Here is a 26362-nt window from a genome sequence, read left to right on the forward strand (position 1 = left end):
CAGGTATCTCTTATTTATAGCAAGTGTTTACATAAGCCTTGGCTACACCAATGCCACATACCCGAGAATGTGGCTAAATCTTCTTAATCTCCTATGGTGAATTCAGAACACTGCCCCCACATGCTCCCAGAGTGGGCAATATAGGCCATGACCCACATGCCCTGCCATGGTACATTGGCACCGGATTGAACAAAGCTTACAGGTGTGGCTTGCGTTTTGAGTCGTGACTTCAATATTTTAACAAGCATTTACAATGCAATAGGTCTCGCATTTATGCGAGTTTAAGTTATTGGCATTGTAAATGACAAAGCCTTTTATTTATGTTTTAAAAACCAGAACATAAATAAAAGGCATTGTCATTTACAATGCCAATAGGTCAAACTCACGTAAATGCGAGACCTATTGCATTGCAAATGCTTGTTTAATGCCTGTCACCGCCAAGAAAAACCTGGCGGTAAGGGCAGTGAAATGTGCTCCATGCCCTCCTTGCTATGGGAAGAAACTCTGAAAGTGAGGAGGGCACAACAATAAAAAAAAGTAAACGTTTCTGTACGGATCCGCTGAGAAGTGGTTTAGGAAATTGAAACAACTTCCCTAAACCAGAGTGACTTCCTGTCATTTGAAGAACGTTGCCAAAAATGTAATATTCAAATGCAAAGTATTTATTTAAAGTTTCTCCAAATGAAAAACGACTTCATTAATACATGAGTGGGAGAAGAGCCTGCTAGGTTTGGAAAGGCGCAGCACCGGCCCATGTGTAAAGGTTATACAGCTAGAGGGTATGATCAATTTTTAAGTTTAGGAAATGTAAATCATGAGCAAATCAGGACAGCTTGAGAAATGGATTTGAGTATTCAGATCCCAGAAAAAGAGTGCAAAAAAAAATGTAAGAAACACCTCCACCTAAGCTCTAGCCCTCGCCAGATTTTGTAACCTTTGGCATACTGATTATATCTATCCCAGCCTGTATCAGTAAATATATGAATTCAGCCTCAGATAGCTGGACTAGATGCTAAATTACTACATGGAATTGGGAACATATGTTCTGGGATTTCCCTCAAATAAAAGGTTTCTGGTTGTCAGAAAAGAATTGATTTGAGGACAAAATGGAGTATTCTTTGTCTTATGGTGTTTACTCAGCCTTATTAGGCAGACGCAGGTTCCTGGTGAGAGAAGAGATCTGCCACTAGATTCCCTTTAGTGTTGGCTAAATCAATGTCAGCACAAAGATGGAGCTCTATGGAAACTCTTACAGGGACTGCATAGACTTTAAGTATTGGCTTGAATAATTTGGCTAATGAAGAGCACTTTGATTTATTGTGTTTTCTTTTTCGTTGTTAATGAAATTAACAGATGGCTTTTAAGTTAACTATTTTGCTTATGTAAAGCTTAATTCACTTCCATAAAAAATAACAAACTGGCTTCCGGTTGAAGCAAGAAATGCACTTAAATTGGCCTGCTTCTTTCACAGATCTCTCCACTTTGCAATCCTTAACTATCCCAAACACTGCAGATCATGGAATGCATGCAGCTCATGCACTCTTCCACATGAGCTACTACTCTGCAGAAGTAAGGACACTCAAACAATCCTCTGCATCAAAGCTCTGGAACTCAATAGTAACAGTCAGCAGAACAAGCCTTTCTTAACAAACCTTCAAAAGTGAAATGAGAAGAACTCATTTGGAAACAATGCTTCTCAGTGTGATTCAAATTGACCATGGGTGTTTTTTATGCCAGATTTATGCCTGCAATATATAAATATATGAAAAAAACCTTTCAGGGCCAACACACGTTGATGGCCCCTGCATAAAGAAGAGGAAAGATGCTCTGCTGTAGAAACCATTTGGACCAAATACCAAAAGTTAAGATAGTTTGCAGGTGAGAAGGTACTGCAGAGTATGTGCAGTACGGTAATAAACAACATTATTGTTTGCTGTATAGTGAATGCAAGCATTGTGTAAACTGAACCAGTACACTGAGAAGTGATACCCTACGGCATGCACAAGATGAAGGAAACCAGTGTTGTATTTTCATCATGCTTAAATATAGTTGGATACCACAATTGTACATTCATTACAGTGAAGACTATTGGGAAATAGTAGTGCGTCAGTATTAATAGCCTTTGTCTTTCTTTCTGTTGAACAGTAAATATTTAGCCACAGTTCTGCCAAATAAACCATTTTGAATCCATGAGATCCTCTTTTCGAAAGATCCAATAATTTTGTGCTATGATTTCTTGCCATTGTCTATTTATAGATTTTTAAGCTATTATTCTATTATGCAGGCATAACACAACATCAATGCTGCCCTGTAATGCACTGATTCTCGATGTCTAGCCATGACATATCGACTTAAGTCTTGATCCACTGTCACACACTGTTGGTTCAGATTTACAAGCCCCTTGCGCCAGAGGTGCCTCACTTTTCGTGACGCACCGGCAGCGCATTTCACTGCCCCATATTTACAAAGACAGGAAAAGCCACCATGCGTGGCTTTCCCTGTCCTTGTCAATACTAACCCTGGGCAAAGTACGAGTAGTCGAACTACGTGGACTTCCGCAAAGTGTTAAAAAAAACTCTGCGAGCGATGCGAAATTTCACGAGCAAGCGGAGTTGCTTGTTCTGCCCGTTCGCGATGCGTTTTTCCTGTTCGGGAACGCGTATTGTGTGTTCGGGATGCTGTTTGCGTGCTCAGGGGGAAATATCTTGCGAACTTGCCCATGCGGTCACCAATGGGCGTGGCCATCTTGTTTTTCACTTGTCCCACTCGTTCGCGATGCGTATTTCCTGTTCCAGGACGCGTATTGCGTGTTTCCACCCATTCGCGATGCCTATTTCCTGTACGCGAACGCGTTTTGCGTTTTCGCGATGGTTTTTGCGTGCTCAGGGGGGAAATATCGCGTAAACTTGCCCATGCAGTCGCAACGGTTGTGGCCATTTTGTTTTTCACTTTTTTGCTATGGTTCTGGGCCTGCATTTCTCTCCTCCCTCTATTATTTCAATCCTTTGTTTCTGGAAACTTTTTTTTGATCTTTTTGATTTATTTTCTATCTCTATATTTTCCTGATTGATTTTGAGATTTTTTCTACTTTTTGTGTGTTTTTCACTACTTTTTCACTCTTTTTCTATTACTTGCTTTTTTGATTTCTTTTAATGCCTACCTTTTCTTTTCCGCCCCCGAGTGTCCACAACCATGGCAAAGGGCAAGGCGCGTTGCCGCAGCCAGAGCCGTAACCGCCTTCCGCAGGCGCCCAATAGGGGTGCAGGCACGGGCCTTATTTGGAGAGGCGGAGGTGGCCGCACTTGTTTTTTTTGTGCAGTGCCACCTCCCCTTAACCCTGGCAGCAGGTGGCCTGCCAGGGTGCAGGTACGGGCTCCGGGAGCGTCACCAGCGGTGGGAAAGGGTTTGCCGGGCAGTGTTTCGCTGCTCTGGGTTCCGGCGCACCCCTACCCAGCTTACGCACCGGTTGTCCGATAACCCGATCCGGGATCACAACCTGCTGGACCTGCTAGGAGTTGAGGTCCCGGGGCTTGGTGAGTAGCTATTTAATATTACTACTTTGTGTTCTTCTGCTCCATGTTATATATTGCGAACATAATTTTTTTCCGAATAGCAAGAATGCTGCTGCTTACATTGCAGGTAAATTACGTTTAAACATTTTCTGTGATTGCTATGCCACAGGTGCTCGGCGCTACTAATCTTACTTATTTCCAACTTTGCGCTCACTTGGGCTGATTATGTAAGAGTTTACTTTAGAGAACTTAAGTTAGGTAATGCTAGAGAGACTCTAGTCCTTCCTTTGTCCTCCTGTCACTAAGAGATAGTGGTGGATTGATAGGTTTAGTTACTTATTAGTATTAGTTGGTAACTCTTTAGCGGTCTGCGTGACGCATCCTCTGTTACAACATGTGCTGCTGAGTGCTGCTTACCCCAGTCCTTAATAGAACCTTTTGTAGTTTGTTTAGTGAGTGGTAATAGGCTCAGCACTAGCAGAATGTCAGCAGCAACCAACCACTATTTGGTGCATGCAAAAATGTATTCTAGTGTCCACCATCTATGCATTTCTGAGGACTAAAATATATGGAAATGTAGACTTAGTGAACAATTGGCCCATCTGGAATAGGTGGGCTAGGTCAGGTGGTACTTAGGCTTAGTTAATATTCTGGAACCAGAATGGAGCACTGGATTAGTGTTCATAAATAATAACTAGACGGTTCTCTAATCCCGCCACAATACTACTAGTCGACCAGATTAGATAGGTCAATTATATATGAGAAATAATCATTAGAGATATGCAAGCTTTTGGATATTATTAGCAGGAGGGGAGAGGTAGAGTGGTTTTATGACAGAAGGGTCAATTCTTAGAAAATATAAAATTGAATTTGAACTTATACCTTCAAGTTTGGAGAATAAAGGGTGTGACGTTGGAGTAGAAACATTTTTTCTGAATTAATTAAGAAAATAAATTGTGAGTTCTTAAATGAATGATAATTTTGGAAACAGTTATGTTATAGGCAGAATGTTGTGGGTTATCCTCCCCGTAATGGAATATGTAAACTGAATGATAGGCCATGGGTGGTACCAAGGGCGCAACTGGAAAATCAGGGGATAGAGTAGTGATCAGCTTACTATTAGAACGGAAAATAATTGTTAACACTGTTCGATCATAAAAGGATATGTTTTGATTTTTGATTCAAGGATTGTATTGTCAAATAGGTATATTCTGTATACTAGGGATACATTTCTTCCTTGTACAGGTATTTAGAAAGGATTTACACATGGAATAATGGAGAGTGATACGATGTTCTTTTTTCTTTTCTCTTTTATTACAGCCCTGATGATGTCCTAGATAGGACGAAACGCGTTGGCTGAATGGCTATGTACATTGAGCAATATTCACTCAACGGATTTATTATATTGTTTGTAATTCTGAATATTGTTTTTTTGAATTAATGTAACAGTTGTACAGGTGTAGGTTTAGATGAAAACCAATGTATTAGTTGATTGGAATACTATTTAATGATTGATTAATTGAAAAACTCAGGAAGGAACAATATAAAGAAATTTAAAGAATGAGAAATAAAAACAAATAACACAAATTCATTTTTTGTACTACAACATTTATTTGTTTATATTATGTAATATCACTCTGCTCCTTATTATAATTTAAAAGTTTTGTATTTAGGTGGCTTTAACGGTGGGCCACTAGGAAGTTAGCAGGAGACCATTAATTGCAGGTTAATGACACTATCACACTAGATATTACTCTCTGGTGCACACATAGCTGTAACCCTCATCGTTACATTCATTATATCACAATTATATAGCAATTGTGGTATCCATAAGTTTTTTGGGAGCATTTTTTAAAATATTTTATTTGTTTCACACCAATCATCAATGTTTATCTCTTTCTTTCTTATATCTTTCATGATCAGCAACCAGGGGCAAGAAGAGGGGGTTGTTAGAGTCAGCAGGAGCAGCTGCACAAGATGCCGGCCAGGACTGCTCCTCTACCGAGGGCTCTGCTGCGTGCCCCAGTAAGTCCTCCTGTTATTAATATTAATAATTACACTCCCTAACGTTTATTGCAACTTATTTTTTCTGAACTATTATTTCCGTTTCCTAATTCTACTTTTTTACCAATTCTTCTTCGATCTAGACCATCTGTTTCTAAATTCTTGTTATCCCTGACTCTCTGTACTACTATTATTAGTCTGTTTGTAGCTAAGCTTACCCAGTTGGCCACTCTTTATTTAAAAGATTTTAAAACTCAGATTCACCAATAGCTCTAGCCACTGACTCCATTCCTTCGGGTTGTCCACTTCTATTCTTCCTAATCTTGAGGCTTTTCAACAATTCCCACCAACAAAATGCCCAACCAGATATTTTACTATTTTTGATAGGAGAGGACATATTACTACTAGTCTACTCTACTCTACTCCCCGATTTGTACTAGTGATGTATGTTGTATATGTATGTATTAACTTTTTTTTCAATCTTGCTAGTGGAAAAGAATAAATAGGGGGAGGTGTATATGGCATCTAAAAATGTGTAATGTTTTTTCTAGCCGTACCGACCACCAGTGCCGGGGCCAGCGGCGAAGGCGACGCAGGCTGTAAGGGGGGAGCAGAAGATGCGACAGCTGCAGGGGGTGAGCCAGCAGCAGTGGTGGGCTGTGGTAAGTTATATTCCTTACTTATTGACACTAAACTCGCTGCAAGGGTGTACACTGTACTGTTGAGAGAGACTAAGTTGTTGTGAACCACGGCTGAAGAAGACACCCTTTACTTAGAATTAGCAATAGTATTAGGGGCAGGAGTTGAGTAACTAATGGACTCTTCTATCTGACTTCAACTCAGCTGTGAAAGTTTTATGGAGAAGACTAAGAGTCAGATCAGATGACCTTGATGAAAGGGTTGAACGAAAAGGGAAAGAAGGGTGGAACGAGGAAGGACGGGCGAGATGTAATATTTATGACTGGCAGAGAAGGATACGCGGGATGCATGCATAGGTGGCTGATAGAAAGAAATCAGATGCATGAGTGGTTGAAAGATGGGTGGAAGGTGATAGAAAAGATGCCTGCCTAGGTGGGTAAAACTGTATGGGTGGATAGCAAGAATCCTCCGGGGTGTTTTCTGAAACTTTGCGAGTTTGCGCCCTTGTATTTTCAGCTAAGCAACTGGATAAGCTCTCCACCAACTCATATGCTTCATTTTTTTACCTGTGTACGTTTCAGACACCTCCTTCAGCTGTTGCTCTAGCACGTGCAACAATGGGATAGCTTGGCCCATAGTACAGTCCTCCTTGCTGACTTCACGTGTGAAGAGATCGAAAGAAAGAAGCAGCTCTGTCAGGCATTTAACTAGGCCCATTGGTCCATCTGTAAGGTCATGCCTTTCACAGTCGCATCCTTTATTCATTGCATGACATACTCATTGATTGGTCTGTACTGATCAAACAGACAATCAAGCATGTAGTAAGTTGAGTTCCAACGTGTTGGCACCTCCTGGATGAGTGCTTTGACTGGTTTCTTTGCTCACATTGAATGATCCTCAGCTGCTTCCGGGCTTTAAAAGAATGGCTGGAATGTGTGCATATCCTTCTGTAGGTGGTCAGTAAGTTGCTGACTCGGGCTTCTTTTTTTAGAAAGTCTTGAACAATAATGTTAATGCAGTGCGCCAAACACAGGACCCTGAAAAAGTCACCATCCTGCATGGCCTTAACTATATTACTGCCATTATCTGTGGCAACAAAACCAATGTTAAGCCCTCTTGGGTGCAGCCATTCAAAGACCTTGCTGTTAAACTCTTCAAAAATGTTTCCAGCACTATGAGATTTCTCCATGGCGAACATGGCTACAGTTGCCTATCTCCGAGTAGCATTAAAAATCTCAGCAGTGTCAACATCTGCTTCAGTTCAGATATCTTTTCTCTAAATCCCACAAAAGAAATCCAGTGTGCAGTGATGCATATGTAATCATTGGCGCCCCTTCCTGCACAAAGCAATCCCCCCATGACGCAAGCATCCTTGCACCATGGCAGCTGTTTGTGCGCCAGCGCAAGGGGGGTCACAGGAATGCGACATATCATTGTAAATATGTTGCATTCCTGTGCTCTGAGAGTGCCACAGCGTGGCGCAGCCAAAGGGCTTGCAGTGCAGTGCTGCAGCACGTTCTGGTAAATCTGCCCCTGTTATCTTTTTACTGTCTGTTTCTCACGTTTTTTTACTAACAACTAAATTTAACCTGCCAGGCTTACTGTGGTGTAGTCCACATTACTTTACATCAAGAGAAAATTGTCTTTTCAAGCTATGAAAGTTAAAATTGTAAAGGTTACAGCTGAGTTAAAAGAATCAACAGTTACAACATTATTAAAAAGTGACTTTTCAGTTGAAATAAAAAGAAGTTTACATTAATGATTATGTTTTGATTAGAAATACATGGTTTAGGATGATTACAAAGACAAAATAATGAGGGACTAGACTCTCTCTGGGACAAGAACTCAGACAGTACACAATCATCTGTACTGTAGAAATAGTTTTGAATAATCTCTTCCATAAAATCTTAAACACGTCAGTTCAAATATGCTGGAGCACACTGTAGGAGGCAAACTCATGCACTAGAAAGTATACCAACATCCATGGAATTCATGGGTGAATATCAAAGATGGTATTTGTTGTTATTTTCTTTTGTAGCTGCAGTGAATATCAACTATGCCAATGATGTCAGTGATTTGCCTGGTGATTAAGCTACAACCAACACGTGTGTTGTCCACACTGGACTTTATGAAACCTTCAAAGTAATTAAATATATTTAAAAAAAAGTTTGGAAGTCTATTTGTGATAAAATAACAAAATGTTACTAACCAGTAGTCCTAGGTACAGTCAGTACTGTTGGGAAATAGTAGTGATGTCAATAGTAAGGCATCAATGACCATTATATGCCAGAAGAGGTCAAATTTAACATCAAGAATCAGTGCATTACAGTGCAGTCTTATTGTTGTATTGTACATGCAGAATGGTGTCATAGCTTAAAACTCTATAAAGCAGAACTCGCAATAAATTAAAGCCTGAATTGACTTCTTCTTTTGAATACAGAATTATAATGTGAGTCGTTGTCCAGATCCAGCTGCTGAGATATGGCGTTGTTGTTATATTTAATATGCAGATTATTTTGTACGAAAAGGCTCCATGAGGAAAGCAAGGACAGGAATTCAAATCAGTGAAAAGCTGGAGCTTACAAGTGTAGCAGTGTTAACAAATGATTAAACGGTGCGAACAAGCAAGCCGCAGTACCGGCTCAACTGCGAGAATAAGTGCACATTAGTGAGGTTTACAGTTTAATCTCAGATTATAATATAAAATGATTATAAAGCTTTTAAAGATGTAACATGGGAAGTATGTTGTGTATAAATGTCAGGTAGCAAAAATAAGGAGAAGTACATTGAGGTAGATATCTCAGCTTTGCTTTACATTGAGGAAGATATCTCAGCTTTGCTTTACATTGGTGCAGAGATCTCAGTTTTGCTTTATATTGAGGAAGAGATCTCAGCTTTGTGGACATCTCACCTTTTCTTTACATTGAGGCAGATATCTCAGTGTTGCTTTACATTGAGGCAGATATCTCAACGTTGCCTTACATTGAGGCAGTTATCTCAGTTTTGCTTTACACTGAGGCAGAGATCTCAGCTTTGCTTTACATTGAGGCAGATATCTCAGCTTTGACTTACATCAAGGCAGAGATCTCAATTTTGCTTTACACTGAGGCAGCGATCTTAGCTTTGCCTTACATTGAGACAGAGATCTCAGTTTTGCTTTACACTGAGGCAGAGATCTCAGCTTTGCTTTACATTGAGGCAGAGATCTCAGCTTCGCTTTACACTGAGGCAGATGTCTCGGCTTTGCTTTACATTGAGGCAGATATCTCAGCTTTGCTTTACATTGTCAGATATCACAACTTTGCTTTACATTGAGGCAGAGATCTCAGCTTTGCAGATATCTCAGCTATTCTTTACATTGAGGCAGATCTCTCAGTGTTGCTTTACATTGAGGCACAGACCTCAGCTTGGTTTACATTGAGACAGATATCTCAGCTTTGCTTTAAATTGGGCAGAGATCTCAGTTTTGCTTTATATTGAGGCAGAGATCTCAGCTTTGCAGCTATCTTAGCTTTGCTTTACATTGAGGCAGATATCTCAACTTTGCTTTACATTGAGGCAGATATTTCAACATTGCAGATATCTCAGCTTGCTTTACTTTAAGACAGATATCTCAGATTTGCTTTACATTGAGGCAGAGATCTCAATTTTGCTTTAAACTGAGGCAGAGATCTCACGTTTGCAGGTATCTCAGCTTTGCTTTACATTGAGGCAGATATCTCAACTTTGCTTTATGCTGAGGCAGATATCACAACTTTGCATATATCTCAGTTGTGCTTTACACAGAGGCAGATATCTCATTTTTGCTTTACATTGAGACAGTTATCTCAGTGTTTCCTTACATTGAGCCAGAGATCAGAACTCTGTTTTACTTTGAGGCAAACTACAAACATTCCAAACTATAAATCTTCCCAATGGTCTTCTTCCTGACTTAAAGGTACCTAATTTTTTAAAACAAATATTTCTTTTTATTTGAACAGTTCGACCAATACACATCAATTAATTTACAGTCCGGCGACCGTTTCGTTTCTCAGTGACATTATACACATTGCAAATTACAGATATCATGTTGCGTAAATCAAGGGGTTTCGTGATTCTCTGTGTCCTTCCGCCGAGCAGGCGGGGGACAGATGTTGCCTCTGTAGCAAGTCCACGCTCCCCACACCTTATTCCATTTCCCAGGGTACCCTCTCGCCACGTAGACTGATTTCTCCCGGTACATGCACCAGTCTAGATCTTCCTTCCACCTCCCCACCTGAGGCGGCTGACTAGAGCCCTAGAGCTGTGCGATGTTCCTTTTTGCTATCATGTAGCCCAATGTGGCCCATTGTGTAGTGTAGGTGTTAAGATCCGTGGGTTCCCAGACATTCAGTATGCACCTTCGTGCTTCTGGCTGCATGCTCACCCCCAATACTGCCCGCAGTATGTGATTTATGTCCCTCCAATACGATTGTATCTGGGGACAATGCCACAGTATATGGATGAAAGTTCCTAGTTTCCCACATCCCCTTCTGCACTCCCCGCTTTCTGTCTGTCGCATTCAAATCAGGCAGGGTCCCGTTACATAAGTCCTGTGCAGTATTTTAAGCTGCACTAGCCTCAGCCTGGCCTGGATTGCGACCACTCATGGGGAAGAAATCGCCTCTTGCCAGTCCTCCTCATCAAGTTCTAGCCCGTCACTATTCCATTTTCCCTTAAGAGTCAGCAATGGATCTTCCATATTGTTGATCAACTAACTGTATATTAGGGAGATGGTCTTGTCTGGGAGATGTCTGTTCAGCACCCTAGTCTCCAGTGGGGAGGCCTCTGGCGGTGTCGTATCCCTAGGGATCTGAGTGAGCAGCGCATGGCGGACTTGGAGGTAACGGTAATATTCGGTGTCTGCTAAGCAATACTGAGTTTTAAGCGATGCAAAAGGCTGAACCGTTCTTCCCCCCAAATATCTTTGATTCGCGAGATCCCTCTAAGGTCCCATTTGTCGAAACCTTTGGATTTCCAGAGGTTCCCCAGTTTCTCCAAGCTCCAAAGTGGTGTGGCCAGAGTGAGTTTGCGCTCCCACTTCAGGTGCCTATTGACTGTGTGCCAAATCTGGACTGCATGTGCTGTTGGTCCCGTCAGTGGGAAACTGTGGGGTTTGGCGTATAACGCCCTTGTATAGGCCCCCCCGGGAGTAGCCACCTATCCATGGTGTATCCGGGATCGTCCAGACGACCGTAGATACCATGGTTTATTGCTGCCAGTTGGGACGCCCAATAATATTTCTTTAGGTCGGGAAGACCTATCCCCCCATCGTACCAATTAAGAGTCAACTTTGAGAATGCTATGCGGGGCCTGCCATCCCAGAGGAGCTGCCTCTGGAGACTTTTGATCTCTCTGAAACAGGACGCTGGAACCGGGTCTATTGCATTCTGAAGAGCATATAAGAAATGAGGCAGAGCCATCATCTTAAAAAGAACCGCCCTTCCCAACATGGAGAGAGGAAGGGATCTCCAGTGCGCTACATCTTTCCTAAGTCTCTGCAAGGGTGGTACTAGGTTTCGGGTGAAGCGAAGTTTCGAATCTAATGACACATATATACCGAGGTACCGGAAACCGTCAGCTGCGATCTGAATCGGTCAACTTAGCGGTATGGCAGGCGGGTCTCCCTGAAGGATATAAATTACTGATTTGGACCAGTTGAATCCGGAGTATCTTCCGAATGTCCCCAGCACATCTAGGAGGCAGATCAGGGATGATCTTGGGTTAGTTAAGTAAAGAAGAATGTCATCTGCATATAGGGAGATCTTGTCCTCCCAGTTCTGTGGATAGATATGTCTTGCCTGACCCAGGCAGCCAGCGGCTCCAATGCCACTGCAAAGAGGAGCGGAGAAAGGGGACATTCCTGTCTAGTGCCCCTGCTCAGTTGGAAGTCTGGGGATTTACGATTGTTTACTACCACCCGAGCCATCGGGCCGGAGTACAGGAGGTGAATCCAACCTATAAACTCCGGGCCGAATCCCAATCTGTCCAGAACCGCAAAGAGATAGGGCCACTCCACCATGTCGAATGCCATAGTGGCGTCTAAGGATACTAAAGCTGCCAGTTCCAGTATGGTAGGTGTTCTACTCAATACTCCATGTAGCCTACGCAGATTAAGGACCGTATTACGATGGGGCATAAAGCCCGACTGATCTGGGTGAACTAGGGTGTTGATGACTTTAATTAGCCGAGTAGCTAGTAATTTTGCTAGTACTTTGAGCTCCACATTTAGGAGTGATATAGGCCTGTAGGAGGGGTAGCTGGTTCTGGGTTTACCTTCCTTATAGATGACCACAATATTAGCCACCCGTTGGTCATATGGGAGCATTCCCTTCTTTCTACTCTCCTCCGACATGGAGCAGAAGTAGGGGGGCCAGTTTATTAGGTCTGAGTTTATACAGCTCAATGGGTATTCCGTTGGGGCCCGTGGCCTTGCCCGAATTAACACCGCTGATTGCCTGCGCCACCTCATCATTTGCCAGCGGTGACTCTAGGTAGTTCCTGTTTTCGTCTGAGAGCGTGGGAAGTCTAATGTCTCTTAGCATCTCACCATTTGCTAATTCGGAGAACTTGCCGTTCGTACTATATACTGTGCGAAAATAGTCTGCAAACGTGTCTGCTATGGCTTGCGGGTCCGTTATGGGACTGGAGTCTTTTCCCTGTATCTCAGGCACCAATCTCGAAGCCCATTCCCGCCTATCTAGCAACGCAATCAGCCTACCAACCTTATCTCCTTGTTCAGAAATTCTGCTCTGGACCCCTCTACTCTGTGCCCTGGCTCTATCTCTAGCAATACTGTTAAACTCATCTTTCCGTAACCTCAGGAGATGAAGTCCTTCCGGAGTCACCGCTTGGGCCAGGTCCTCTTCTGACTTTATCACGTCCTCCTCTACTCTTTCTAATTCCGCCTGCCTTTCATGGTTTTTCCCCGCTTTTAGCGATAGGGTTTCACCCCGAATAACTGTCTTATATGCCTCCCATAGATTCTGTGCGGAATCAACCGTACCCTCATTTTCTTGAAAGTGGTTTTCAATATCTTTGCCTATATTTTCCCGGGTAGCTGGGTCTTTCAAATACCACGGATTAATAGGGGCCACCCTGCCATTGCTACGGTGTCCAAAGTCCATCTTCAGCCACAGATGGGAGTGATCTGAGATGCCCCGTCCCAGATGACGCACCTCGCGGATAACGTGAGCCTGTGCCGCCGGTACAAGGATATAGTCTATTCGTGATAAACTTTGATGTGCGCTAGATAAATGGGTGAATTGTATTTTATCCGGGTTATGTATTCGCCAGCCATCTACCATCCCCAAGGTATCTAAAAAATCTGGCAGCCACCTCTGAGCAGGTCTAATTGCACGTGGCGGATGTCGGTCAAGGTCTCCGGCCATCACTGCATTGAAGTCGCCTCCCAATATCAGGATTCCCAGCGAAAATCGAACCCATATCTTTGAACGTTTCGGTCTGTAGACCCGGTGGTACGTATACTGAGACAAATGTGGCTGTCTTCCCTTCCCACTGGCCCGAGATCCATATATATCTAGCCCTTTTGTCGGGCCATGTGGCTTGTATTGTGAAAGGGAATGAGTTTTTGATTAGTATTCCTACCCTGCGCGATCCAGAGGTAAAGCTCGCGTGTGCCACAAGCTTAACCCTCCTCTATTTAAGGCAATACATTTATTTCCTATAAGGTGCGTTTCTTGTAGGAGGATCACATCAGGGGCGTGGCATCTAATAAACTGGTTGACCGTCCCCCAGTCCATTCACATTCCAACTGAGGACACTAACCCCTGATGCCTGTTCACCGCACATCTTTATGTCTCTGTATGGGCCGCTCTATCACTGTGGATATCATTGATGGTGTCGAAAAATTCAAAACAACAAACAACTCAACTACAAAAGTAAAAAACAGTACATACCCCTCCCAACTTTCCCCCTCCCTGCACCCCTTCTCGCGGTATCCACTCATAACAAACTGGCAGAGTGCCTGTCACCCTACACACTGATAATATTAAATAACTAAAGGTAGTAAAGAGGAGGGATGCCTACGCTCCCACCCTCCGTCTACAGTCCCTTCTTCACCCATATTGATTATCTCCTGAGGATCTGAAAATTCAAGGCTAAAGTAACATATCAAGTCAAAAGTTTATGTCCATCCATGCAGGTCCTGACCCCTGTACCTGACCATGTTCAAACTGTCCGCAGGCCTGGTCGCCGACCCTCAGCCGCGGTCCGGTGTCGCCCGGTCCCCGCCTTGGTCTTGCGTCTGAAGATCTCTTTGGGATTGTCGAAAAACCACACCCTCCCCCCCATCTCAACCCGCAACCGTGCCGGAAACATCATGGCGTATTTAAGGCCTTTGTCTCTGAGTTTCTTTTTGACGATGAGGAAGTTCCTGCATTGTTTCTGCACCAACTGCGTGAAATCAGGGAAGAAGGAGAGCGTGGCATTCTCATATCGCAAGTGGGGTGCCGCTCGGGCCGCTTGCAGGAGAGCGTCTCTGTCCCTGAAGTTAGGACCCGTGCAATCATAGGGCGAGGGGCCGCCCCGGGTTTTGGTCACCCTCCTGGGACCCTATGTGCGCGTTCAATAGTGAAGAATTTACCTAGGCCCTTTGGTTTTAGATGTGTTAAGATCAATTCTTCTACAAAGAGATCAGGGGCTGGCCCTTCTAATTTTTCGGGCACTCCCAGGATGCGAATGTTGTTGCGTCTTGATCTCCCTTCATAATCGTCCAGCTTCTGGTATGCCGTGTGACGTGTCACAGGAGAGTTTGAGATTGCGTACGTCCTGCTATAGCTTCGACACATCGTCTGTGAGACTGGCTGTCTTTATGTCCAGGGATTTCACTTTTTCATTGACCTTTGTAAGGTCCGCTCGGATAAGGTTCACCTCAATGGAGACCGTGTCCAGCTTATTTTCCAATAACTCCAACTAATGTCCCAGCGACACCTTGACCACGCCTATGGCCACCATTACATCAGATAGTGTCAATTCTGACACGGGACTCGCAGAATCTCCCCCTACCGTAGGAGCGTGATGAGTATCTGTCAGCGAACCCCTGGGCTGGGTATAGCGATCCAATTTGTTAGTCTGGACCAGTCTCATACTCTTGGTCATCCTCGGCTGGGTCTTATCTGCTTCTGATTTGTTCGCCATTTGTAGGCTGGAACGTTACGTATATCAGCGGCCCCTGTGTGAGTATCTTGCCACGACGGCTGAGTGCCAGCGACAATGGCAGGATCAGTCAGTACGACAAAATGTGGGAGGCCCAAGTCGTTTGCCGATGGCCATGCAAGATGGGGGTCCTTTGTTCACCCCGAGCCCTGCCAGTCCCAGCGCCGCAGGCTCCGAGTTTGTGATTACGGGCAATGACAATTAGGAGGCGGGGAGGTCCCGGGGGCCTGCAGTTCCCGTAAATGACAGGGGTCTGCTGGCTTAGATTTCACTGTTCACGTCCCAGCCGCCCCTGAGCTTTAATGCCTCCCACCTAGATCCTGCAATGTGGCACCGTGAACACAGCATTGGCCCTCACTTTGTGGTTCCCCTGACACCGCTCTGCCCCGAGGGCTCATTGTTGGACCTGGCCCTTTTGGCTGGATGGTCCCTAAACTTTTCACCTTCCACCTGTACTTTTTCTGACCTGTTGTTGGCTATACTATGACTCTGGACACTTTACCACTGCTGTTCAATGCTAAAGTGCCTATCCTCTCCCTATTTAAAATGTATATGTTGGTTGGATTCCATGATTGGCTTATTTGGTTTACTGTCAGACCCCAGTAAAGTGTACCAGGAGTGCCCAGGGCTTGTAAATACAAATGCTGCTGGTGGGCTTGCAGCACTGGTTGTGCCACCCACAGAAGCGGCCTAGTAAACTGTCTCTAAGGTCTGCCATTGCAGAACCTGCGTGCAGTCTGGTACTGTCATGATGACTGGGCAAGTACACCCACTTGTCAGTCCCTAAACCTTCCCTTAACTTCATATCAGTCACCCCTATGGTAGGCCCAAGAGCAGGGTGCATTGTAAGCATAAGGTAGGATAAGCCCTGATGTGTGTGGCATGTCCTAATATTGAATTACAGCCATTTTCGTTTTTCACTATTGTAAGGCTACCTGTCCCCATAGGCCAGAATGGGCTGTTAAGATTGTTACATCCTATGATCCTAACATGCCCAGGGAACATAGTAGAAAATCGAGTTTAGTATGCCTGAACTCAGAATAATAAAATACATCTTTTAGTAAAGTTTATTTTAATATTCTGTGTTTGCAAATATCCCTTTTAGAAAGTAGGTATTTGCTTGTCTAACCATTCCAGCCCGCCTCTGTGTGATGTGTATCTGCTGTCTGGTTTGTGTGAGTGACAGGGCTGGGGAAACCCAGATGGGCAGGGCTAGGTAGCCTGGTGGTGAATAGGAAGATTGACAGATAGTTGGGTGGGAGGAGTGCACCTGGACTCTGAATAGGGCTGTGCTCTGCCACCACAATGCTGGCTCCACCTCCTGTGGAGCGGCTGATGACTCTGCCCTGCACCCTGAAAGAAACAGCCTGCCTCACAACAACAAAGTGCTCAAGAACTGGTTTGGACTGGGCAAAGGCCCCTCTACCCCAGAGGAACAAAGGAATTAGGGGTATAAGTATTGGGACCCTGCTCCCAAGAAATTAGATCAGATCCTGCTTAAACAAGAAGAACCTCTGCCAGAGGAGAAGGAACCAGGAAAGCTGTAAGGAGGAGTACTGTCCCTGACCTGGGGGATTGGCCTGCAGTGGTTGCCTTGCTGCTGAAGGAGAGGAGAAAGACTGGGAAAGACTTTTATTTCAACTTGTGCTCAAAAGATCTCCAAGGGCTTGTGCTGAGCTTGCCCCCTGAACGAAGTCCCAGGACCAGTGGACTTCACCCCCAGCTTCCTAAAGTCTTTTGGAAGTGCCTGCTGCTGTTGCTGGGCCTTCTGAGGGACTGCGTGTCGCAAGGAGCTGGAAGCCCGACTCAAGAAAGAGAAGCGTGCCGCCGTCGGAGCCGCTGTCGTCGCATCTCGCAGAGAATGTCGCCGCTGCAGCATCGCATCGAGCGGAAGCGTCTCGCATCATTCCGGAAGTCTCGCAATGCCGAAAAAGCGTGTCGCCATCGCAGCCATCGCAGCTGACGCATTGCACCGCATCGAGAGGAGAGTCTCGCATCGAGAAAGAAGCGTGTTGCCATCGCAGCCATCGTAGTTGTCGCATTGCACCACATCAAGAAAAGCGCCTCGCATCCACGGAGAAGCATGCCGCCGTCGGAGCTGCTGTCGTCACATCGCGCAAAGGGGTGACGCCGCTGCAGCATCGCATCGAGCGGAAGCGTCTCGCAACATCGGAGAAGAGTGCCGCTGCCAAGGCCGCTGTTGTCGCATCGCGTAAAGGGGTGACGCCGCTGTAGCTGACGCATCGAGTTGAGCCTTCTCGCAACATCGGAGAAGCGTAATGCATCTGGAAGATTTTCACGTCTTTATTTCTTTGCACCAAAAACTTCATCGCATCAACATCGTTGCAACACTTTCGTTGCCCTGCGTGTCGCATCTAAGGTACATTGACTTAAAGTGTCGCATTTAAGAACTTAAGAGAACTAAGCAATCTTCTACCATCTAAAAGTAACAGTATTGTGTAGTTTTGTCGTTTAACGGTCTTGTGGTAATCCTATATAAAGAATCCTTATTTTTAATATAATACCTGTGTGGTGTCCATTTGTAGTGTTGTCACTTGGTTACTGTATGTGTTCACAAACGCTTAACCTATAACGCTCTGAGATAAGCCTTGGCTCCTCGCGCCAAGCTACCTAGAGGGTGAGCAGGGTTTATTTTAGTAGTGTAACCCCTCATACTGACTAGAGGAAAGGTTCCCTGCTTGTCACAAGTACCTACCTGTGCCAACCAGAGAACCTGGATTCTAACACTCATCTTGCCGAGTACTGTGTGGAGCTCATCAACGATATCTGTCGGTCAGCCGGCACAGCGGGACACCGGAAGGCCACCGATCGCGGCCGCTCGACTGACTCTCCGCCCTGCCGGGGGGAGCAGGGGGGGATCCAGAGTCACTCACCCCCTCTCCGCCTGTGGTACCGCAGCACTCCAGTCTCCATAAAACGGTGCTGCCAGTATAGACGCTGCGGTGTCCCCAGAGTTTCTTTCCTCCACTCCCGAACCCCCGAGGAGAGCGGGTGCAAGGGTGGGCGGGGCGTCTCTTCCTCGGCACCACAGGGGTTCAACCAGATGTCAGGTGGCGATTTCAGCTCAACCGAGGACCTCCGGTCAAGCCCGCCGATGTCATTATACTTCCGGTTGGCTCCCGCAGCACTCCAGTCCCCGGCCGCATTACCGCAACCAGGCCCAATTTTGAAAGGTATGTAACTTAGGTTTACGGCGATGTCTGGAGACCGGAGTTTCAGCAATCGGCCCCGCTATCTTCTTACACGCGGGCGCCGATCCTCAAGGGCAGGATGTTTTGCCGGATATTAGGATTAGGGGACGGTAGTGGCAGAGCCGAGGTTTCACACGGCCATCTTGGTCTGGCGCTTGGCTCCTCCCTAAAGGTACCTAATTACTAACATTTCCAATTCTCAACTGGCTTAGTGTAAATTGCCTTTATTATGATATGAAACTTCCCTGATTTTGAACTTTCTTAACTATGTTAGTTCTTATCCTAAACATCCTGGGTCTGAGACATGATAAAAGTAGGAACATTCTGGCTGACATCTTTACCTTAATGCACTTTCCCTATTTTTGCCATTAACTAATATTCTAGTAGCATGCATGGAAAGTGGCACCAGGGGTTAATTTCCAGGCACACTCTAGGAAAGTCAGCTGACTTTTGCAGTGGCTGCTATTCCCACTGTGCAGAGTTCTCCATAGAGGAGAAATCCACAAAGCGGGAAAAGGATTCTCTGTGCAATGTTTCCCAGTGTAGAAATCCCTCCCTTACACCTCAAGACAATCTGGTGGATATCCATTCCCTTTCTCTTTATGGAAAGGAAATTAAGGCAGTAATCTGCTTGAGTAAATCTCTAACCTTGCCCAGGCAGAGAAAGGGCTGGAAAGGAGTTTGTGAACGGGGTAAGGGTACATGTTTGTAGCCATTGATAAACCTCCAAGGCAAACCAAACCTTCGAATGGCCAGTTCTCGCACCTTCGTAGATCCCTGCACTCATGTATTGGGATACGACTGCCTGAAATACCATTGTGAATTCCTGGCAAGTGTAAAAAATTGTAAATTTGATTTACCTTTGTAAATAGTGCCCATAATTTAAGCTCTGATGTCTCAACATTTTCTCAGCTTTAATCTTTCTTATAGTTTACTTTTCAGTAATACAACTTTATTCTCTCTGATACTTAAGCTTTCCATTGGAAATTACCCTCTTTAGTGTGATGTGCTCCGAGAATTTTACCTGATCTGTTTTGTTGACTTTAGAACTCTGTTCTCCTTACCCCTGCTAAACAGTAGTAAAGTACTTGTGCTTCCCCTTAAACATGAACATATTGGATTACTCCTAATTGATATATTTAACTAGCCTATAAGTCACTCACATATGGCAGTACGTAGCACCTGAAAGTAGATTGGCTAACAGTGAACTGTAGCACCTACTGCGCCATCCACTACAGTGCCAGTACAAACATGGCTTCGGGGCCTACCATTGTACACTGACTGTAGCAGCATAAAAACTGCAATTCAACCTCTCAAAATTTACCGTTAGCAGGTCAAAACCTTCATCTATGGAACCTCTTACAGGGGCTTTACAGACTCAAGGATTGGCTTGAATAATTTGATTAATAAAAAGCACTCTGTTTTGTGTTTTATTTTCAGTTGTTAAATCTAATTAACAGATCGCTAGTATGTTAAATAATATGTATATGTCAAGCTTAATTCACTTCCATTGAAAAAATAACTAACTGGCTTCTAGTTAAAGCAAGTAGCACACATAATTTGGCCTGTATCATTCACAGATCCCTCCACTTTGAGATCCTTAACTATTCCAAACACTAGAGACCATGGAAAGTATGCAGCTCATGCACCCTTACACTTGTGCTATTAATCTGCAGAAGTAACAACACAAACAATCCTCTGCATCAAAGTTCTGATAGTCCATAGTAACAGTCATTAGAAGAAGCCTCTCTCAAATAAACTTCATTTGGAAACCATGCTAATCTGTGTGACTCAAATTGATTATGAATGTCTTTTACAACAGATTTATGCATGAAATCAATAAATATATGAACATAAAAACTTTAGGGGCAACATACTTTGATGGCACTTGTAGAAAGGAGGAGCATGATGTTCTGATGTGGAAACCATTTGTAGCAATACCAAATGTTAAAATAGTATTTGGTTGGTTTATAATACATTATTCCTGACATTAATTTCCTAACTATTTGATGTTATTGGATACTTTGGGATGTGTGACTACAGTTTTTGTTTCACCCTGATTGCTGATACATTTGAAGTGGTTAATAAGATCTGACCTTGGAACCAGTGGTGGAGTCACACAGGACAAGGGAAATGTTCAAGGGTTGGGTATGTGGGATGAATTTCAATTGGAACATGACATTGCATTGTGTGGTATTTGATAGGGTAAGTATTAACGTTTGGCTTGGCCAATGTTAACATCATTTAGCTTGCACTTATCCCTATGATGTAGGTTTGATATGTTTTTGATGTGTGCAAGTTAGATATTTGTTTGTCTGCACATGGAGGGTGTTAAATTGTCATACCTTTTTAGACATTGTTATGAGAATGTGTCCATTTTCATGAGTGTACCTTACATCTACTTTAAGTAAATGTGTGACAAATGCTATTACTGCTGTGTTTGCTTTCAGGACTTGCACTTACACATTACCCACATATACATGTCACTTGTTTATGCTATTGGTTCTCCCTGATATACTTCAATCCTCAGGTCCTGTGCACATAGATGCTTTGAGGCAAGTGCAAAGTACACTGAGGCCCGGGCCCCAGCCCTTCAGGGGTCCCCCTGGTAGAGGCAAACCTATTCTGCAGAGAGTCTTTACATTCTGACCTTTGAATGCATCTCACACTGATTATTTGGAATCCCATTTACCTGTCATTACCTTTTAACGTGGGTGATGTGTGAGAGTGCATTACAGAGATTTAGCAGAGAAGGTGTATTTCAGTTTCATGACACAACAGGACCTAGTATGTGGGCAGTGTGAGGGTGACACATAGATTAATAGGTGTGATATTGATGAGGAGGTGCTAGGTGTGGCACAATTTTATGCCTACATCACTTTCCCTGATTATGAGATGTGAAAACATGTCGACTTTAGTAAAGTGTGCCTGTGCAGTGTCATTGACCTGGCCAAAGAGAGCATTACAGAGCTGTAATTGTAGCATACATCGAGAACAATTTCTAACAGGGCCCACAAAATATCTTGGCTGGGACAATTCCCATCCTGTGGTTCTGGGCAAATCACTAAAGTTCCCCGTGCACAACAAAAAATTAATATGTCCATCTGTAACGCAACAGGTGTTCATGTAAAGCACTCTGATAACTTCTGGTCAAGTTCCCGCTTTATTAAACTCCGGGAAAAAATCAAAAAACAAAAAGACAGCCACAAACACAGAAAGGCTAGGTGTGTCTGAGTACCAATCTACATACATCTACATCCTGATGGCTCTTCCTGAGCAGAAAAGGAGAGAAGGGAAAACACACTTCAATAGGTCGTGGCCTGACCCAAAGAAAATAAATAAAACAATGGGCCCCTCAATCCAAAGGGACAAGACTCTGTTTCAGACTGCAAAATCATGAACTAATAGTCATTTATCAGTGCTATATTTAAGGATCATATGGGCACAGAAGACAAGGATTATGTAATAATCATGTGCTTGTGTTGATTTTTTGTAGAAATAAGATAAGTGTATTGTATTGTGTGTTCTCTCTCTTTTTATTTTTTTTATTTCTATACATATGTTGATTTTATGTGACATTTGTGATATCATGAACTTTTTACAGATCGAACTACTTTCTACTAAAAACTGTTATGTGATTTGTGTTTTATTATGTACATGAAGGATCTTATTGTATTACATGTGTGTTGGAATGTGAAAAAATATGTTCATTAAAAATTATATATATTCAGTAACTGTTGTGGCACTTAGGTTTGGGGTTTTGTGGATAAGCTGTGGGAGACCCTGCGATAAATGTGTGATTGAGCAATAGTAAATGAGTCTTAGCGGTGAATAGTGATTCCAAAGGGAAACATTTGTGAAATTTACAGTGTGGCCTGACCCCACACAAAGGGATGGTTATCCCCTACTGATAGTCTGGTGCCAGACTGGGGAGAAAGGACAAGGCCTGGGTGGAGCTTGCAGAGTTTCACTACAAAGTATCCTGCGGAGTTACAGAAAAACTCTGCCAGAATTCCCTAGTTCCACATGCTGGCGGAGTTCTATCGTCGGCCAAATTCGTTTACCAAATGCTTGCTTTCTTGTTGCTGGAATATACACAAGGATTCTTTTTAAATGTCGCCTTCCTTCTGCAATTTATTGCCCACTTGCACCACATTTTAGGTGAAAGTTAGAACAGTAAAATTGCTGTTAGCAAAAATTGTGTACTGTAAATATGTTTTCTCAGCCAATAGTTTTTTTTCCAGAATGTTTAAACCGAATATAAACAAACAAGTTGCGAAATCAGAAAGCACGGTTCTGTACGAAGCCTCCTTTCTTCACTGTTGCGGAAAGAAAAAAAACAAGCATTTTCAATGCAATAGGTCTCGCATTTGCAAGAGTTTGAGATATTGGCATGGTAAATGACAATGCCTTTTATTTATGTGTTTTGAAAACCTGCAAGCAGTGCGTGAACATGCACTTAAACACATAAATAAAAGGTATTGTCATTTAAAGTGCCAATAGCTTAAATTCTTGCAAATGCGAGACCTATTGTATTGCAAATGCTTGTTTTAATGTCTATAAGTAGGATATTTTGATGGCTTCTACATTTCCAAATGTGGTGCGCAGAAATTAACTGTTCCTATTTTGACGAGATACCACCACCACGGACCACTGATGATACTCAGGTAGCTGACTGATGGAATGTACATTTCAACTTAAACTCTCTCCGTGATGCCCAACCACACTTGCAACAAAAACTTCAGGTGAGATGACAGAATGGGGTGGTGGGGGGAGGGGAGTTAGAGGTGCTGAGGGAACTAGATAGTAGAAGTGAATATCAAGGAGTGAAGGCCCTAGGGGATAGCGATGTTGAACAAGTGTGGTAGATGTAGTGCTTTTATTGTGGAATTATAGGCATAAAGGGCAACATGCATGGAGGGCGGGTGTCATTTACCAGGGGGCAGTACAGTCTTTGTGCTATGATGGCTGTGGAGAGTGTGTGTACAACGAAGCATTTGCCCCGTGGGGCAGCTGCCACAGTGGGGGAGGAAGATTAGCACTGCTGCGAGAGTCAAAGCTGCAAGCAACAGAGTTACCCCCCTCCCTTTCTGTTATGTGCCTGTGTGGAGCAAAAGAGGAGAAAATCTCGAGTCATATGCTCCAAGGTGGCAGAGGTGCCCACTGAGCCTGGTGCACAGATTTCAATGACTGCGGGCTTAAGGAGCAGAGCAAAAGGGGTCAAATTAGGTATGAAACGTGACAGGGGGTCCCTCTCTTCCCTGGTACATCATTTACTGCTTGGTAGTGGTCCTGTGATTAGGAGGGAGGGGGTGGAGGTGGCTCTGTAATCAGGGTTTTCAGGATGCCAATTCAGCTAGTGGTGCAAGGTTTTGAGTTTGTACCGCTACCCGGTGGTGTACCGGCGGCTCCCAGGGCTCAGCCCTGGGCTTTCTCTGGGAGTAAGCGCGCCTCTCCTTTTCGCAGGTTGTGCAGCCGGAACCGCGAGCGCTCCTCCGGCCAGCAAGCGACCCACATCACAGTCGGCCACAGATGGGGGAAGCAATGCCACTGCTGAGCAGTGTGCGCCTGAAAGAAAATAGTGCTCACTGACTACATAACGCCGACCGTGTAACACCACAAGTAAAAGGTCCAGTGGTTATGGGCGGTCACAAAAGGAGACAGGGTGGTAACAAGCCTCATATTGAATTGGAAGCCAACGTTTACCAAAGACAATGCCACCAGCCAATGAAAAATATGCGCGGAGAATGGGTGAGGCTTCCACAGCACTTCCACATCATACCCTACTACAGCTTGCCTCGCGGAGCGAGCAGCACATGCGCTGCAACGCTAAGCTCGACCTAAAAAAGGATTGGCTCTTCTTAACGTCATCATCAGAAAAAGTGAGGGTGAGAAACACTACATTACCAGATTAGCCCGCACATTCTGATTACCTTCACAGCTGTGGGGATGCTGCGCCCACACCTGGCACAATGTTACATTGCTGACAATGAAACCACAATAATTGTAACCCTCCGGGAACCTGTCTCTGAGGAGACCAAGACGGAAGCACTCACAGTGACTCACTGCATGTGCTGCTTCTGTCAGGAGCCCACCGCCCTGAGTCCTAACCACATCTTAATGAAGAGGCAATCTCAATTAAGGGCATAGGCACCAGATGTTGATTACAAGTTCAGATCAAAAGGCAGTTTACTTGTGAAGTACAGAACTGCGTGTTTCGGGGCTGACTGGCAGCGAGTAGAATCAATACTGTGAAAGAAAAATACAGAACAGCCAACTAATTTTTTAATTTGCCAGCATAGGCGATTGAATATTTGAATCATTTAAAATCCACAGGAATGAATGAATCCCTGCAGACACTCCAGGATGAAATTACAGACTGGATTCTTTTTCTATAATTGTAATCTTAGGATAGTGCGGGGACCTAATTGGAATGCATGCTTCCAGACAATGCTTTTGGGAAATCTCTTGCACTTCTGGTAGAACACTGGGTTTGGGAGAATTGCCCCTGGTGTTAACTTTTCAGCAAGGAAGTCTACAGATGACGTAGAGGCCACTGAGACATTTCCCTGCGCTCAATTTAGAAAAGCTTGGATGTTCAGACACTCAATCACCGTGAGACATCACACATCAAGCAATTGATCCCTTCTCTGTAGCATATGAGCGACGAGATGTTAATGCAAGAAAAATATAAATTATATTCATCTCTTAATTATCAAGCACCATCATAGAGGCATTTATTGGGGTCTTTTCCAAACATTTCATTTCATATGAATGTTGTAAAATAAATCTATATATATATACATTCACTTAAAAAACCATAGGTTTCACACATGTTATAGTTAGCTGGACATTTCACTCGTAAAAAACCAATGAAATTCCCCCGTTATAGTTAGTTCAGGTAACTATAACTCACGCGACCACAATCCACTGCTGATGACGTCAGATATTACATCACTATATTTAGACACTTATTTACCCATTTATTCTTCCATTAACCTCTAGCTATACAGCTATTACAAATATTTATTTTACAGAAAGACTCATATGTCATCAGTGATGTAATATCTGACGTCATCAGCAGTGGATTGCGGTCGCGTGAGTTATAGTTACCTGAACTAACTATAACGGGGGAATTTCATTGGTTTTTTACGAGTGAAATGTCCAGCTAACTCTAACATGTGTGAAACCTATGGTTTTTTAAGTGAATTTGCAAGGTTTTTTAAATACTAATTCCTAACTATAACGTGTGTGAAACCTATGTTTTTTTCAGTGAATTTGCAAGGTTTTTTAAATGCTAATTCCTGACTATAACGTGTGTGAAACCTATGGTTTTTTCAGAGAATTTCAAAGGTTTTTTAAATGCTAATTTATGTATGTATTTTTTTTTTTTTAAGGGTTTTTCACCGTGAAAAAAAAATAATGTCTTTTTCACCCTTGGGGGTCCTTCTGTGACCCCCTGACAAAGGCTAGGGGGTCAGGAACTCTCTTCCCTGCCCCCTTTTCACGTTTTCCACCTTTTTTCCACCTTTCCTTTTCAGTGCGACAGACAAAATGGCGGCTGACACTTTCGAATGTTTACTAACATCTAACAACCAATCAGAATTTCGCTCGCGCTCGGCACCGTGCACGCACGGTGCGCGCACGGTGCGCGCTTATAGATATTTAGGTACTTTTAAATGCAATTTTCTCAGGAAATACTGACCAGATTGACACCAGACCTGAAAAAGGCACTTCCCTGACCTGAGGACTACCTCTGCCAAATTTCAAGTAATTCTGTTCAGCCGTTCGGGCTGTACC

The 26362-nt window shown here is 43.8% G+C and overlaps 1 protein-coding gene across 1 annotated transcript in view; it reads left to right on the plus strand.

Moving 5' to 3' along the window:
* The window catches only part of LOC146801730 (uncharacterized), a 140234-nt gene extending 131973 nt beyond the window's left edge, over nt 1-8261 (plus strand). Inside the window, exons 5-7 of the mRNA XM_085621195.1 lie at nt 5436-5537; nt 6068-6178; nt 8194-8261. Coding sequence (XP_085477321.1) covers nt 5436-5537; nt 6068-6178; nt 8194-8246 — 266 coding nt within the window. The 3' untranslated portion in view covers nt 8247-8261. The remainder of the gene's footprint in view (nt 1-5435; nt 5538-6067; nt 6179-8193) is intronic.
* The last annotated feature ends 18101 nt before the right edge of the window (nt 8262-26362 follow it).

The sequence above is a fragment of the Triturus cristatus genome, chromosome 8 (genome assembly GCF_964204655.1).
Source record: "Triturus cristatus chromosome 8, aTriCri1.1, whole genome shotgun sequence".
In the NCBI taxonomy this organism is placed as follows: domain Eukaryota; kingdom Metazoa; phylum Chordata; class Amphibia; order Caudata; family Salamandridae; genus Triturus; species Triturus cristatus.